Source organism: Phoenix dactylifera, chromosome 1 (assembly GCF_051530095.1).
Source record: "Phoenix dactylifera cultivar Ajwa chromosome 1, Ajwa_hap1_PhDact_Kaust_v1.1, whole genome shotgun sequence".
In the NCBI taxonomy this organism is placed as follows: Eukaryota; Viridiplantae; Streptophyta; class Magnoliopsida; order Arecales; family Arecaceae; genus Phoenix; species Phoenix dactylifera.
In genome coordinates, this window is record NC_143190.1 from 32,946,304 (window position 1) to 32,962,233 (window position 15,930).

General features: G+C 37.6%; 1 protein-coding gene and 1 non-coding gene across 2 annotated transcripts; both read right to left on the minus strand.

Annotated features, from left to right (window-relative positions):
• Nucleotides 1-27: 27 nt before the first annotated feature.
• On the minus strand, nucleotides 28-99 carry TRNAD-GUC (transfer RNA aspartic acid (anticodon GUC)). The gene has a single exon. It is a non-coding gene; the product is annotated as a tRNA-Asp (tRNA).
• Nucleotides 100-2,898: 2,799 nt separating this feature from the next.
• On the minus strand, nucleotides 2,899-13,913 carry LOC103722879 (N2,N2-dimethylguanosine tRNA methyltransferase). The gene is made up of 12 exons (XM_008813585.6): nucleotides 13,464-13,913; nucleotides 9,654-9,935; nucleotides 9,385-9,472; nucleotides 9,170-9,291; nucleotides 5,907-6,046; nucleotides 5,758-5,830; nucleotides 5,576-5,664; nucleotides 5,306-5,411; nucleotides 4,970-5,182; nucleotides 4,103-4,297; nucleotides 3,824-3,901; nucleotides 2,899-3,412 (listed from the first exon to the last, which is right to left on the minus strand). The coding sequence occupies exons 1-12, from the start codon at nucleotides 13,566-13,568 to the stop codon at nucleotides 3,119-3,121; spliced, it is 1,785 nt and encodes a 594-aa protein (XP_008811807.2). The 5' UTR covers nucleotides 13,569-13,913; the 3' UTR covers nucleotides 2,899-3,118.
• Nucleotides 13,914-15,930: the final 2,017 nt, after the last annotated feature.

Consider the following 15,930-nt stretch of genomic DNA (forward strand, 5'->3'; position numbering starts at 1 on the left):
CAATTGCCCGCTGGCCAAAAATAATTACGCCGTTGCCGGGGATCGAACCCGGGTCACCCGCGTGACAGGCGGGAATACTCACCACTATACTACAACGACCGGATCGTTGCATAGCCTGCCCCTGAATATCTATCTTTAGATTAAATCAATTGAATCACATTTAAACCTGGTGCATCGTTTAGAACTAATATCGAGACAAGCTACAAAATGACCCAACCTGATGGGGCTCATCATAATAAAGCTTGAACCTATTGCATGTATGACATGTATTTTATATACAACAATACATACGTAGGAAATACATTACAACATAAAAATATATATTAATGGCTTAGTAAATTAATTATATTTTATCAAATATGACTCATTTGTTTCAATTTTATAATTATTAATCATTAATTATTTCTTTAAATTTGATTATTTGAAACAACTAAATGTTGGTTCAAGCTAAAACCAAGCTTGATACAATTTGGAGTTAATTTCAACTCAATTAAAGGTTATCAAACTATTCAATTAGATTTATTTTCTAGCTCTTTTCCAAATTGAGACTAAATTAACTTTAATTAATTAATAAACAAATCAAGCTTCATATAAAACTTCATACTTATAAATAGTTTAATTTTGATCAAGCCCCTAGCATTAATAACTACTATGGGTGCAAATGGGTTGGGTCAAATTAGGTCATGAGTGACCCTGACCCAACATGATTTATTGTTCGGGTCCTAATCTTGGACCCAAACCCAATTCAATAGAAGATTGGGTCAGGTTCACGGCTGCAAGTTTTGACCCATTGGGTCATTCGGGTTAAGTTAAATCCATATATAGCCCGATCCCAACCTAAAAAATTCAGGTCCAAGTTGGATCTAGGTCGGATTTGGTTCAGGTATGGATAAGAATATAAGTCAATACTCTAATGACTTTACTTACACCACAAATATTTATTTTACTGAAATCGGTAGCTTAGTCCTTATATTTCCTTCATAGGTTGTTCCTAGCTTTAGGCACCTCTTTTCTCTTCTGAGATTGAATCACAGTCATTTTTCATATGTTTTATTTTACCAAGCGTTCCTCCTCCGTTCATCTTAACTTAAACTTGCTCAATCTTAACTCTTCTCAATGCTTTAGCACCCTTTCTCTTCTCTATTATTTCAGCATAAGATGCGATGATCATCCACGGCCAGGTCCCTCCATCCCTTCTACGAGCGAGTTATCATTCTTTTGTGATACGACCTTATATGTTTAGTATTTCCATTTTTGTGGTGTCTTGGATGGTTTCCAAACCTATGACTAGGAGACTATAGTTTCTCCTTCATAGGCATTGGAAAAAATTACATGAAAAGAATCTAATCTAGTTAGTGCTTAGAATTATTAGTTGCCGACATAAGAACATGGAGGCATCGATGATGTCATAGGGTTATTAGTTGTATTAAAAGGAAAAATTGCTTCAACAATATGAGATGGAAAAACCTCATGGACAGGCTACAAAAAACTAGAGAGTTTACTGTAATTTTAAGAACATTTTTTTTAAAATAATGGAATAGAGAGAAAATGCTATGATCTATGCCATTCAGAGGTGGTGTGGAGATGTCAACCAACTGAGTTTACGATTCTAACAAATCTAATTGTCAATTTGTGTAGATTTTCTTATCAGAGTAAACAAATTCCAATCTGGTTCAATTTAAATAAGCAGGGTAGCATCGTGACGCTGATACCTCCTAAAGTTGCACTCCTTTTAGGGAAAATAGGCTCTTATTGATAAAATGTATTCTCAGCTACAGTTTGTCACCTATTTTTTTTGCCTAAATTTTAGCTCATAGCAATAGAAATCAACACATGCTTGATTGATAATGATTTTAAGAGCGTAGTAGCATGCATCAATGCATTCTATGTTGCAGGTAACCAGCTGGGTGACTGAGCTCGCACCCCTATGGCCCGCGGGCCCAAATGGTCTAGCGTGTTCGGGTCGTAGAGTTGGAAATCTAAAATTGCCCAAATTTCAAATGGATCAGGTCGGGTCCGAATTCAGAAAATCCAAACCTGACCCTGAAAATAAAACGGGTTCAATTTTAAAATCCAACTCGGCCCATGGGTCCTTTAAAATAGCTTGGATCAGGTCTAATCGGGTTGAGTCATGGGCCAATCCGATCTATTTGCAGCCTTACTAACTACCTAGGTACAAAAAAACTAGGTAGTTGCATTATTTAAGACTTGAACCCTTGGCCTCTAATTGCAAGGTAGAGGGGCATAACCACTTAAACAACTGCTAAGCTAATTGCCTTTTTTTTCTCCAACATATGCTCTTTTGTTAACATTATTGACCTCTTCATTAGCCCAGACATCTGCTCCATGTTTTTCACCATCTCCATCCACACCCCTCTTCCATGTCCTGGCTACCCTGTCCACTTCCTCTTCTCTATTCCCTCTGCCTAGTTCGGCCTTTCCCAAGCTGCGAGAATGCCACTTGTGTCCCCTGCTTGCTCCCACTTCCACTGCTTGATCTTCGACCCCACTTCTAGTTGTGATCCTTCTTCATAAACCCCACCTCCACTACGTCACTGCCACTGCCACACTTTTCCCCAAAGCCTCCCACCTTGTCTAGCTGACCTTGATTTTTGTCACTCTGCAAAGAAACAACATTGCAAAATCAATCTTCTAGTACCTTATTTTTGCAAAAATTATTTAAAATTTTTACTTGGTGATATCACTTCTTGCCACTTGGGTAAAGACTCAGGTTTCAGTTGGTGTTGATTCTTGAGAGATAGGATGGGTAATGGTAAAAGATAAAAATTAACCCCTACCAGTCAAAAAGAAAAATAAAAAACTATAAAGCTTTTAGTTGCAAAGATTAGTTACTTTCCAATAAAAAAAGAGCGAAAATGAAAGCAAAGATTAGACATATTGCAAATGCTATCTTCAGCATCAACCTATATGTGAGATTTCACTAACTTATAAAGAAACAAAAACACAAATCAACAACAATATCAAGCAAGCTTTAGTCATGGTTACTGCTCACAAGAGATATAATTAGCCATCACACAGCCAAATACACATTTCAAAAATAACTTAGCGAAATGATCTTCGGTCTCTTTAATAACACAATTGATCATGAAGGCCGGCGTCATGATTGGTTTGCAGCACAATCATCAGTCTTAATACGCTTCGTAGCAGGGTCATCACTCTCAGGTCTGATCTGAGGATCTTCCTGTGCTATCAGGTGAGATGGTCCATCTTCTTCTTCATGACCAACAGATCCATCAACAACCTGTGGACCCAACAGAGAAGCATGCTTGCTTGTGATCTTCCTGCCAGCCCTGACCTTCGGGCCCCAGTGGCTCTCGGGATTTGGAAGGAACCGCGCCACCTTCTTGGCTTGTGCTTTGCTGAGTGAAGCAACCGCTCGGGCAAAATTTGCCTGTCCAACAACAAAAAAGGCAGACATAGCCATGAGTTTCTGACAAAGCCTAAACTTGGTGAGGCTACTCTGAAGTAGTTCAGCCGAAGCAAATCATGGCATATGTTCACTATCCCATGTCAATGCAGCTTTTCATATACTGTGTCTATGTCGAACTTCCGATCTCTCCATAATGGTATCGGGCAGCAATTTGTTGCGTCAAAAGTGGCAGTCAGTTTCTAGTTTTGACACAAAATCTTCATTTAACTTACATGTAGATCCATAACCTTCCAATGATTACCATTCTGGGCATTTTAGGCTTCTGGTTAACATCAAGTTTTCTCGAAATTCAATGCGAGATAGAACAGCAGACAGGAAGAAGAAAAGTGAAAGAAGTCAAGAACTGCAATGAGTTTATGGATCAGAGCATACTTGCAGTTTTGGTTCTTTGGAGAGGATCACTGAACATGATTGATCTGGTGGCTGTGCTTTCACCGGATGATTCTTGACCTACAAACAATACACCCAGACCACAATTAAGTACAAAAAAAAAAAACACTAAACACATCCAAATGTATATGCCATCCCCACAGATACATAAAAAATGAACAATATGAGCTAGCATATGATGTTGGAAACACTAAACAACGAAGAAATTACAGCACGGAGAACACTTTGGATATGCAAGGGAAAAAGAGTCCCAAGGCCTACCCAGCAGCGCATGATGTCCCATATAACCTCCACTGGGGCATCAGTTTTGAGGCCCAGTGGATTCACGTGACTGCCTGAGATGCGATACCCAGCATTGATCACTGCAGACCGGAACATGACTGCAGATGGGGAAGTACATTTAAGAGTGGCGCACAAGTTGTGGAGACTGAGAAAGAGAGGAACGTCATGCAATTCCTGCATAATATACACATTGATATTAAATGGGCACTCACTTGAAGAGAGAGAGAGAGAGAGAGCAATGACAGCAAGTTATAGTAGTATCAGCGTGAGATTTCTTAACAGAACCAATAATAAAGATCTGTCCAGCATTTCTAAACAGAAGCTAGCAACCTGCTTTTAATCTTTGGTAGTGGTAAGCTAATCATAAGATGAAATCATGAAAGTGCACCCTTCAGATCAAGTTAACTGCAAGGAGATGACAATGAAATATTTGCTCTGGATGGAAAAAAAGTACTGGTCTAAAAGAGCTAAAACCATGTTAAGGCATAGCTGAGTTGAGTTTTCAATTTCCATCCAACTAAAGTTCTCCTGGCAAAGTTCAAAAGGATTTGATTGATGTACCACCATAAGTGCTATAAGAATTCTACGAAGTACACCCAATGCTATAAGAGTTTTACAAACAATGCATAGCAACGTTTTAGCATTCATGGATTGCAGGCTGTGCCATGCTGAGCAGGTTCCTGCCATGCCATGCCAAGGGAGTGCTGCCACATGCTACGTGTTGGCGCATGCACATGCCATTGCAAATATTGTGCCAGCCAATGAGGCACGAGCACCTCAATCCTAGTCATCAACAGAGTTTAAAGGCATGGAATTCATCACCAATAAGAATCGTGAAGTTCTTACCTCTGATATTGTTGTTAGCACTGAAGAAATCTTATGATACGCAGGATATCTGTCCTTCATTGCTTTCACATTTGCCAAGATAGAAAGTACCCATTCCTGATCATGCATAGGAGCAGACCATATTGGTCCACCCATGTTAAATTTCTTCCCGCAGTCACTGCACGCTTGGGGAACCACGGGACCGAAACCCGGTGCAGATTTCACACTGTTATTCTTGGAAAACCACAAAAAGGAAAAGGAAACAAAAGCTCTCAGTAGATAAAAATTTGACATCCAATTCTTATGGTTAAAATGTCATCTCAAGAGAAGCTGAGATGTTATAAACCACAAGCATACCTTAGTGGTGGTCCTTCCAAGACTTTGGAGATGAAAAGAATCACAACCAACACACTGATATACATAGGAGAGTTTAAGAGGAGTGTCCTTTATTGCACTTGCAGATCTGCATATTAGTTCACAAGCATATTACGTTACCTGATTTTATAGAATACATTAAATACATGGTATCCTAAGCAAGTGACCATGATAAACTGCTTAAAAAGTTTAAATCAAATTCTTTACTAGAAAATGAGACTCAATGCACAATTAAGGGAAAAAGTAACACACGTGAATATCCGAACAAAAACCCGAATATAGAAATCCATCGACACAGAGAGGATGGGAACAATGTAGCGCTTGTAGCGATTTGCATGGCTCTGCATCAGAAGGGAACACGAGAAAGTAAGCAAATCTTAATTAAGTACCAATCGAATTGACCAAAGGAAATCTGAAGATGGATACTGAAGTACCTCAATGCAGGCAAGGAGGATCCTCAATGCCATTTCATGGCAATATTTTGCTTTCACAGGGTAGCAACCATATCTGATGTTCATATATAACAATTAGTATGCACACTAAACAATGGAGAACTTTTGTTTGTACGTGTTAAAAACCTCACTTGGAATAGCAGACCTCCCCATTGCCCCCACAGAGCACTGCCATATCAGTAGCTGTGCACATTAAGATGCCTCCATCAGCAACTGCTTGTACTGCAGAATCCAAGAACACAGAAGGTGATCCATAAGGATCAAGATCAACCTGAAAGAACAGCCAGAAGAAAACTTTCAAATTAAGGCATGCCAAAAAACACTCTAGTATTTAGTACGCAGACAATACTGATCTCTTGTGAAGAGATAGATTGGAGGGAAAAAAAGCTACACTATCAACATCCAAAACATCTAAAATCTGGAATTGTAATGTCATATATAAGTCATATTTCCACCTTGTTAGGATACCTAGGGGGGAGAGAACGAAAGGGACAAGAGGAGGAGAAAGAAAGAACTTTGGACACAAGAGAAAAGAAGAGAAAGAGAGTTTTTTTCTCTTCTCTCCAAATCTCCCCAATTCCGGGAAGAAATAAAAAGCAGAATAGGGATTTTCTCTTCGCTTCTCTCCAACCCCAATGAGGGATTTTCTGATTCTTTCCTCACTTTCTCTTCTATCAAAATCTTTGAACCCAAAAGAGTGTTGACTTCAGATTTTTTTTAAAAAATGAACCTGTTGGACATGATTTTATTCAATTTATCTGAAGAAATCCTTCATGTTTGTGCATTCTTTTGTTTTTTTTATTTTTTGGTCATATTGGTAAATCATTTATAAGAGGAAGGACTACTGTAGTGTAACACTGCATCAGTTGTGTTTGTTAAAAAAATGCTGAGAGAAGCCTAAGCAATACTGGCTTTTGCAAGCAAGCCTAATCCCTTGTCTATGGCTGGCTACATAGAACAAAGCATTTATGATTAGCTCCAAATCTGAATCCTCTGGAAGATGGTGCCAGATTCCTGGGCATGCTAGCACCATCTTCCTGGGCATGCTAAGTTACATGTAATACAGACACTGCCATTACGCTGGGAAGACTAATTGATCGTAGAGAAATCTACCTATTTGATTATGCAATTAGAACAGCACATGGTAAGCATATCTTAACCAAATAAGAACAATAGATAAAAAACTACAGATATTTATAACTGATCAACAATGATTGACCATGAGATGTTTGCCACAATGCACGTCTCAAGTTGATAGTTCCAGCTAAGGGACCTTCACATCCATCCCACTTTCATGAAATCCTACATTCTCACAAATATATTCGAGTATTGTTACTTGCCTACACTCCTTGAACAGCTTAACCATTCATTCACTTCCAACAAAGTTAAAAAAATCAAGCAACTAGAAAAACAATTTAAAGCATTAACACAGTGAGTTAGCTCTTGATTAAAGAGAATTAGATAAACCTTGTGTCACGAGGAAAACACAAGCTCCCAGAATGGTCTATGAAATTAAGTGAATATCACTGGCAACAAGAGCACCTAGAAGGTGATCTTCTTACGGTATCCCACATTCTTTTAGTGGGATTTAGATGTGCATGTAACCAAGAGTGATTAGTTTCAACTAATTTGTTGATTAATCTAGGTAATCTTAGCCAACCTTGAGCATTCCATGACATGTTCATGAGTTCATCACATATCTGTCATTCTCAAACTTCCTCTTTTCTTTCATTTATTGTATCCCATTGCCGAAGCCTTAGGCTTTGCATTATGCCTTATTACAACGAGGATCCTTCTTTGTACTTTCAAATTTCGGATAGGCTGTCAATGCATGACAAACATGGTCACCCTTTTGCAAGGCAAACTTTGCTCTAACCTTAAAATCAAAATAATAATCCTTTCTTCCTTCATGTTTCCAATAGCCATCACGATTACATGTGTCCAAGCATGAAATCCACTAACCCAAGACAAGATCTACCAACTACAGCCAAATATACCTGCAGGATCTGCAGAAAATTCCCGCACCCAAGGCCAACTACTGCATGCATGTTTTTCTTCAGAACCACTCAATGAATATATGAGGATCATGAGGTTCTTCACAATACAGGGGCCAGATAATAATATTGCAACAATGAAAGTTCATGAAAGTAACAGTCCCATGACGTCATTTTATTTCCTGATAAATATAGAGATTACTCAGGAAGTCCCAACCATGAGGGCATCATGCATGGCCTGCAATCATGCTAGCAAGTTCATATTCATTACAACATCTAATGAATTACGGCATGAAATCATTATCTTTACAGAAGCACATGACTTATGAAATAAATCTGTAAATATAACACATAGATACCTTATTTGTAACTAACTCTTGGTTTGGAGATGTGATAACTTCTGGTGAACTAAATGGCACATTCCATGTAGTGGAAGCAATCAATTTGATTTAAAGCTCTAGTGCACTTCCAAGTCAAGATCCAAATCCTCATTTGCTAGGGGTTACAAGAGGGAAAAAAACTTTTTTGAATTTAAAAGGTAACCCAACTTAAAGGCATGCTTTGACACCCATTAATCCATTCTATTCATGCAAATACATATTTCAAAGCTGATCTGACACTCCTAGGTTGCTCATGTGTTTTTGCAGCTTATATCAATTCAAATATCAAAAAAATTGACATTTTTTATGATTATAAGTTTATAACATTTTGAAGCTCAAAACATGATGATATGTCTGGAGGTGGCATTTGCAAAAGCAATTATCTTATGCTTGACCTGTTAAGAGTCCATGCCAGCCTGAACCAAGAACTCATGCAACTGATAAGAAGAGCCCTGCTTTAACTGTGTCACATCACAAGCAAGCCTTATCATTCTAGTGTCTCGATTCCTTTTTGTTGTATATATTATAATCATGCATGTGTTGATCTATGTGTGTGCTTTTGATGTAAAAAAGATGTGAGATTTCCAATTAAAATCATCAAATTAGTGAAAACAAATAACCATATAGCCTATTTTACACATTTAATTCAATGGAAAGGTGAGGAGCTGAAGCTGACAAACGAAAGGTAGCCATTCAAGAAATAAAGAATGAAAATTAAATGATCATGCCCATTTAATGCCAATAACATATGATCTCATCTTGTAATTCAAGCTCATTTTCTAACTTAAATTTCTTATTCATTAAACTCAACATTGCATTTATTCTAAGAACTATCTGATCTATGGTCCTTCGCACCTATCCAATTATTTTTTTCGAAAAGAAAGTCAACTAGCTAATGTAAAACTCTATTACTCTGCATATTAGCCCATAAAATAGGTTCACAGCTCTATCTAGAAAGTGAACTTAAAGGCAAAGTATGAGCAGCAATAAATCACCGTTGCATTATGAACACGTAATTACCACATCAAATTCTTTCTGATGTATAAGCATGTAAACTCGAGCATCAGCAAGATGAGCTTCCACTTTTGAACATGCCACAGAGCCATTAAATTTTATATTTTTTTTGCAAGTTTCCACAGATGCTGCAAAAAGACAAATACTGTGGTTCAATACCCAGCCTATAGACTTGTCATTAGTAAATATAGCAAAAGGTTTTGAAAAAATTATGGAGATACCTTTATCATTATCTAAAGCAACCACTTGGCCAATCCCATCTACTTCACGGGCATAGCGCAGAGATCTTAATCCAGAAGCAGCTAAAGCCTGCAAAGTCATAAGTATACGAGCTGAATAAGAAAACCTCGTTCATATCCAAGACAGGTCACAGTTTTTCCATGGGATGAATCTCATTAAGGAACTCCAGATGTGATGAATATGACAATACAAAAATCCAAGAGATGAACATATATTTTTAAAAAGTGGCATATAAAATTTTCTAGTTCACCTCTAGTACTCTTGGTTCCTTGAGTTCTCCAGGTCCTTTCCAAGAAGTGATCTTCTTTGGTTCAACTTTTTCATCAAGAGACTGATTTAGCTGCATTTCACAATATCCACTTGCCCTTACATCTTGAGTGGTGCTTGCCTCCTTCGATGCGGGTCTAGAAGGAATTCCCTCGGGCACCTTTCGTTCTGATTTTCCCTTTCTATTCGACATTGCAGCATGCTCTTCCTTGCGCTTCGCAATAAAAGTCCTTAAAACGGCAATAGACATATCTCTATTGTTAACCTGATCACAGTCAAAAGAGATGCTGTTGGTCAATCCCATGCCCAATGAGTATGCTGCTTGTACGCAGACAAGATATAAACAATTGCTAGCATAACCAGCGGGAGCAAGATGATACAAATATGGAAGAAAGATAAAAAGTTCAAAATGATCATTTCCGGTATGAAAGATTATGGGAAAGAATGAGGAAGAAAAACTGCAGGCATTGCAAATAATGAAGTGAACCGCCAACAACTTTACCCACTAAATTTGAAATACTGTGCAGGATTAAAAGAAAAGTCTAATTTCACTTAAAATAACTAAATAGATATTGGCTTAACCAGCTGCTAAGATTAAGCATAAATGAAGACAAAAGTGATATTCTAGTAATAGAACAAGGACTCAATTGCTAGGTAAAATGTGCCAGCTGTCCTTCCTGATGCATGTTCATGAAAACATATCTACAGTAGAGGTGTGAGTACTTATTTTGAAGTCAGCTCCAAGCCCTATGTTGTTCATTTTATATATTATACCTGATTTTTCCATTACAACCATCTTCGAATAGGCTCAATATTGGGGACTAGGAAAAGTTTAACAGTTTTGTCTTTATTTGCTTTGATGATGAGATTCACATCACTAGACATGTTGCAATTATATTTAAGTGCAAACTAGGAGGTACAGGACTTCTGCATAGGATGAATAGCACCCAATTCCATGCAAAGAAGCGGGAAAAGAAAGAGAAGACATCTGAAATTAATTCTGTAGTCTGTTTCAGACATTAATAAAATTTTCTCTTGTTTTCAATTGTTTTCTTCTTTTGCTGAATATTAATGCATTTTATGCTGACAAGTTCCTCTCAACCCCCCACCCCCAAAAATCTATTTATGAACTTGAACTATTTCATTAGTTTTTAATAACCCTATGTTTTAATATCACCTCTTAAATCTGTTCTCATACCATCTAATGATAATGCTTTGTTCATTTCAACCCATATCAGATGAAGCCACCAACTCTTGTACCTTGATCTGTTGTCAATAAAGAGGAGTAGCTAAATTGCAACCGTCAACATGTTGATGAAAAGCTCACATGCCTAGGCCAGTAATTATATATGATTGAAAATAATTTCCAATTTGTGCCAAACCTCTAGAACTTTAAACTTCACAACACAGTGCTGCAGTTGAATTAAGATGTAATGTTCTCAAAAAATACCTTTTACAAACCAATGAAAACTGCATCCACAAATCACCTAAGAATCAACCCATGTGCATATCAAGAAAGAAGTAACAACTTAATGAAAGGAAAGAATAAAGACGATTCAAGTGAAAAAAAGTGAGGAATATATCCGAAACTTTCAATTTTAGGTTTTTGTTTTTGGGGGGGGGGGGGGGGGGGGGGGGGGGGGGGGGGGCGGGCGGGCGGGGGTGATCTTGGACTGTACCAACAAGAAAGTGATTAATAAAAAGGGCTCTAATTAACAAGATTAGACTGTTCTTTTAGGATTACATTTAATCTGTAGATACCAGATTCTTGCTTTTTACAACACTAACATTTATTTAACAAAAAATTCCAAACAAAATACATTGTGCATGATAGATGGTTCCTCCTAAAATCTATTTAAAGGATGCCATTTATGTTCATAATAGTACCTATAAGGCTTGGAATGGGAAAAGTTGAGGGTCCTAGAGAATTAAGGGGCAAGATATTCCCAAAGAAAAAGTTTCCAATACCATAATTTTATTTTGCAAAAGTATGAAAATATTGATGAAAAATATAAAGATAAGTGACGAGCCTGTGGACTGTGATGTCAGAGTCAGATACCATCAGAGTTCAAAGAAAAAATTTAAAAATATTTAAGACCAATTTTATGGCATGAATCAGGATATTGCATGCCAAAATAGACCCATCGACATTATATGAACATAGCAAATATAAGTATTTGGAGGTGAATGTTTGGTAGCCTAGGAAGGGTGCAAGTTACTTCAAAATGAGCATAACAAAATAACTGTTAAGTACAACAGCGATAATTTTTTTTTTAAAAAAAAGAGGGAATAATTTTAAGACGGTCAGAAGTATGGATAAGGACCATATTGGCTAGAGATGACTCCAAGAATCTCAACTTAACACTTCAAAGGTTTCTAGAACAATCACATGCCATAACATGTGGACTCCTTATTCCTTGACACCTCATTTTGTCGAGCCTAGTGGGGTCAATTCTCGGTATGGGAACATTGTATGCCAAAATTCTGTAAGCTATATTCACTGCTTAAGTTTTCAAGTATCTACTTAATAATTGAAGTACATAGTTTGACACATAAAAAGAGGTATACTTGATGTTATTTACATACATATCAGTATCATGAAAGTTTTATGAGCTAACAAAAAAGAGAATGTATATTATTTTGATGCATGTCATATTGTTGTCCATGTCCTCCATATCAATTGATGATGCTAATCATCATATTCAAAGTCCGCCGTACTAGAACCAGCACCTATGCTGGTAGGCCGACATAACAGACAAGGGAGGGGGAGGGAGAAGGAGAGAGAGAAAGAGAAAGAGAGAGAGGAAGGGAGGGAGGGAGAGGGAGAGGGTGGCGGAGAGAGAGAGAAGAGGCGGAGGGAGGGGGAGTGCAAGAAGGAAAGAGAGGGAGAGACGAAGGGAGGGGGAGGGAGAGAGGAAGGGAGAGGGAGGGTGGAGAGAGGGGAGGAACAGGAGCTTTGTAAAAGCCTTCTCTCCCCCCTCCCTCTACCTCCCTCGCTCTCTGCAACCCTCTCCCTCCCTCCCTCCCTCCCTCCCTCTTCCTCTTTTTCCTTCTCCCTCTCCCCCTCCCTCGCCGGTTTCTCAATTTGAAGGCTAACCTTTTCAGTCGACCTTCAGAATGGCTTGGTACACCCCAAACCGGATGGTTCAGGATGGTACCACCGATCTCGATCATGTTAGCCATGACAATCCAGTCAAAGTGAAGTTACCTGTAACTTTTTTTGCAGCTATTTGCGTTTAACATTTAATTCAAAAAAATGCCTATTGAACAAACTAGTTTTTCTAAATTTCCCAGCCAAATCTACTCAGAAGGCATATATACTTCATTGTCATATAAAAAGCAACACAAGGAATTCACAATAAGGTTTAAGCTTTTCAACTGCCTCCTTAACTAGAAAGAACACTAGTCCTCGGCTTTTCTTAGTCAACTAAACAAGAAGCATCCTACTTACCTGACATATCTACATCTAGAAAAAAGGTTTTTCCACAACAAAACCACCTATGTCGCGAAAATCCCATCAATCGGTAACAGGATGTGGAAGCAAAATCCAATTTTTGACGATTTCTCGAGCAAAGAAAGAGAAAAACTTCCTCCCAACTGCTCAAAGATCAACACAAAGCCGACAAAACCAACAATACGAGCAAAAAGACGTGATCTTTAACAATAACCGCAACAGAAAACACTAAAAAATATATGCTCTCTCCCCCAAAAAAAAAAAACACAAAATCGTAAAAATAACTGAATAAATCAACAAAAACAAGCAGAAAAACCAACGAGAATCGTAGACCGGCACCTGTGTCTTATTGTAGAAGACGCTGTTGCTGGAAGGGAAGAGGATCTCCGCCTCCCCTTCCTTGATGATTTTGTAGCCATTGATCTCGTCTCCCACGTCGCCCATGACGGCTAGCTCTGGGGTTTCCTCTCGACTTATTGGATTCAAATTTCGAAACTAGAGATAAAACGAAGAATCGGGGAGGAGAACAGAGGAAAGATTCGGCTTTTACGGACTCTGCTGCAGGCTGAAGGCAGCCCTGATTACAAAATTGCGCACGCGAGGGATTCCAAAATCCCAAAACTATCGAATCTTTCGCGTCTATAAATAGCAAAACCTCAAAAGTAAAAACGCTGTCTCGCTGTCTCGCTCTCATGCAGCGGGAGGCGGCCGTTTCTCTCGCTTAAACCCTAACTCTTCAACCTCGCCCATGAACAAATGTGCGCCGGGACACGTTTTATTTGATGGGCTGGACCAGATATAGATAAAGGACTGGATTAAAATCACAGGAGGCCCAGTCAATGTCAAGAGGCATAAGGCTCAAAACATAAAAATTTAATTTACACCATACTTGATGTTATTGGCACGTATAGTCTACAACTTTGTAATGTCCCCGGGGTTGCAACTATGGTTTTATCTAGGCACTATGATCTTATTGATCTTTACTTATCTGAAGTTAATTTTTTTCATGAAAATATGTTTACTGTTATCGGCAATTTGAAACCTATTTCTTGTTATACTTTTTACACTAACATATATAGATTGCTTAAGTAAATTTTATTTTTGTTATTAATTTTTTTACTTTATTTGGTTTGCTTTGAATGAGACTTGCAAAGTCGTCCCTCAAGGTATCTTTATTATTATTGTTGTTGTTATTGTTTTTTTTTATTAATTTTATTTTTATTTTTATCATCATTATCATCATCATCATCAACATCATTATTAGCAGCAGCATCAACAACAATATTTGCAGCAGCAGCAGTATTAATAACAATATTGCTATCAGGATTACTATCATTACAATTACTATTACCATTATTATAGCTATTATTCTCTCTATTGTTACTCTTATTATTATTATTATTGTTGTTGTTGTCGTCGTCGTCGTCATTATTTTGCTCCAGTATATGCTTTTATTTAGTAAAGCTTTCTTCTTGGAGGGTGATTCTTGAAAAGTCGTAGATAATTATTTCTTTACCATTTATATTGGTCTCTTCCAATAATATTTGTTTTCAAAAAGGGAAGGTTTACTCATTTAGTGAGAGTGCTAGAGCTATGCGTGACAATGGAGGCCTGCTAACTTGATCCAAAACTAACCTGAAACATAATGATTGGGTTTATAAAATAAACCCCAAAAGCTATTAGGTTGGATCTGTGTTATGAGATTAGACCCGAAGTTTTATTGGATTCGATTTGGGTTTATAGATAGATCCATACCTAGAAACCAAAAAACTGAACCTATTATTTATATGCATATAAACACATGTAATCACTAAAAAAAAATAAATCAAGTAGAGAGTAGTGAATTTTTAACCATTTTATTCCATGAAATTCAGATCCACAAAATTTGTACCATTATTTTTTCATATTTTGTTTAATACAATATCATCTTTTGATAGCATAGATGTTAAGGTAATAAAAATAACAACCACATTGATGAACTTTTTAGATTCAATTTTTTATAGCGTTTTACATCACTATTTTTTCATATTTCATAATTTATGAGATAGCATTTTAGATGCATAAATAATTTAAAGAAGACCACGAATCTATCGAGATAACTTCTTAGATATTCAATTTCTACCCAAAAACCTAGCCGGATACCCAACATTCTTGGTCCAATATTGGGTAATGTATATAAAGTTCGAATTGAGTTTAGGTTTGGATCCGGATGTAACTAATATATGTTGAATTTGGGTGTGGATATCGGCAAACCCACCCAAACATGACCTACCGACATGCCTAGCCAGAGCTAATTAAAATGATTGTAAATTGGAAAGAAAAATTTCAAGTTTAAAAGTGAGCAAACATGAAAAATGAATCTCAAAAAATCAGTTTCTTCTTAGCAATTTCTCCTGATGTGCCGGGCAAGTTGGGCTTACAAAAAGGAGAGGCATGGCTTTTCAATGGTTGTGAAGGTGGTGAGTAGCGCAAGAGCAGTAATTAGCAATGGGCTTGGGCTAGGTCCAGAAAATCCTACTTTTCTGTCAGCCCATTGACCTCCCTATGCAAGGTCTTAGGCCCCGTAAGTCTATATATTTGTGTTACACTGTTGCAACTCTGATGGTTATTCCATTACGCTGCTCTACCATTCTGAGACTTGCTTCCTGATTCATTAATATGGTACTATGGGGTCTTTGTGATAAGATTTTTAGAGAGCTGCTGTTTTGGGCCTAGGGCTCGGGCCAATCTGAGCTACGGATTTAGAAGACCTAACACTGACAGCCTAGGAATCTCAAAAATAAGGGTTATGAATTGGTGAGGTCTG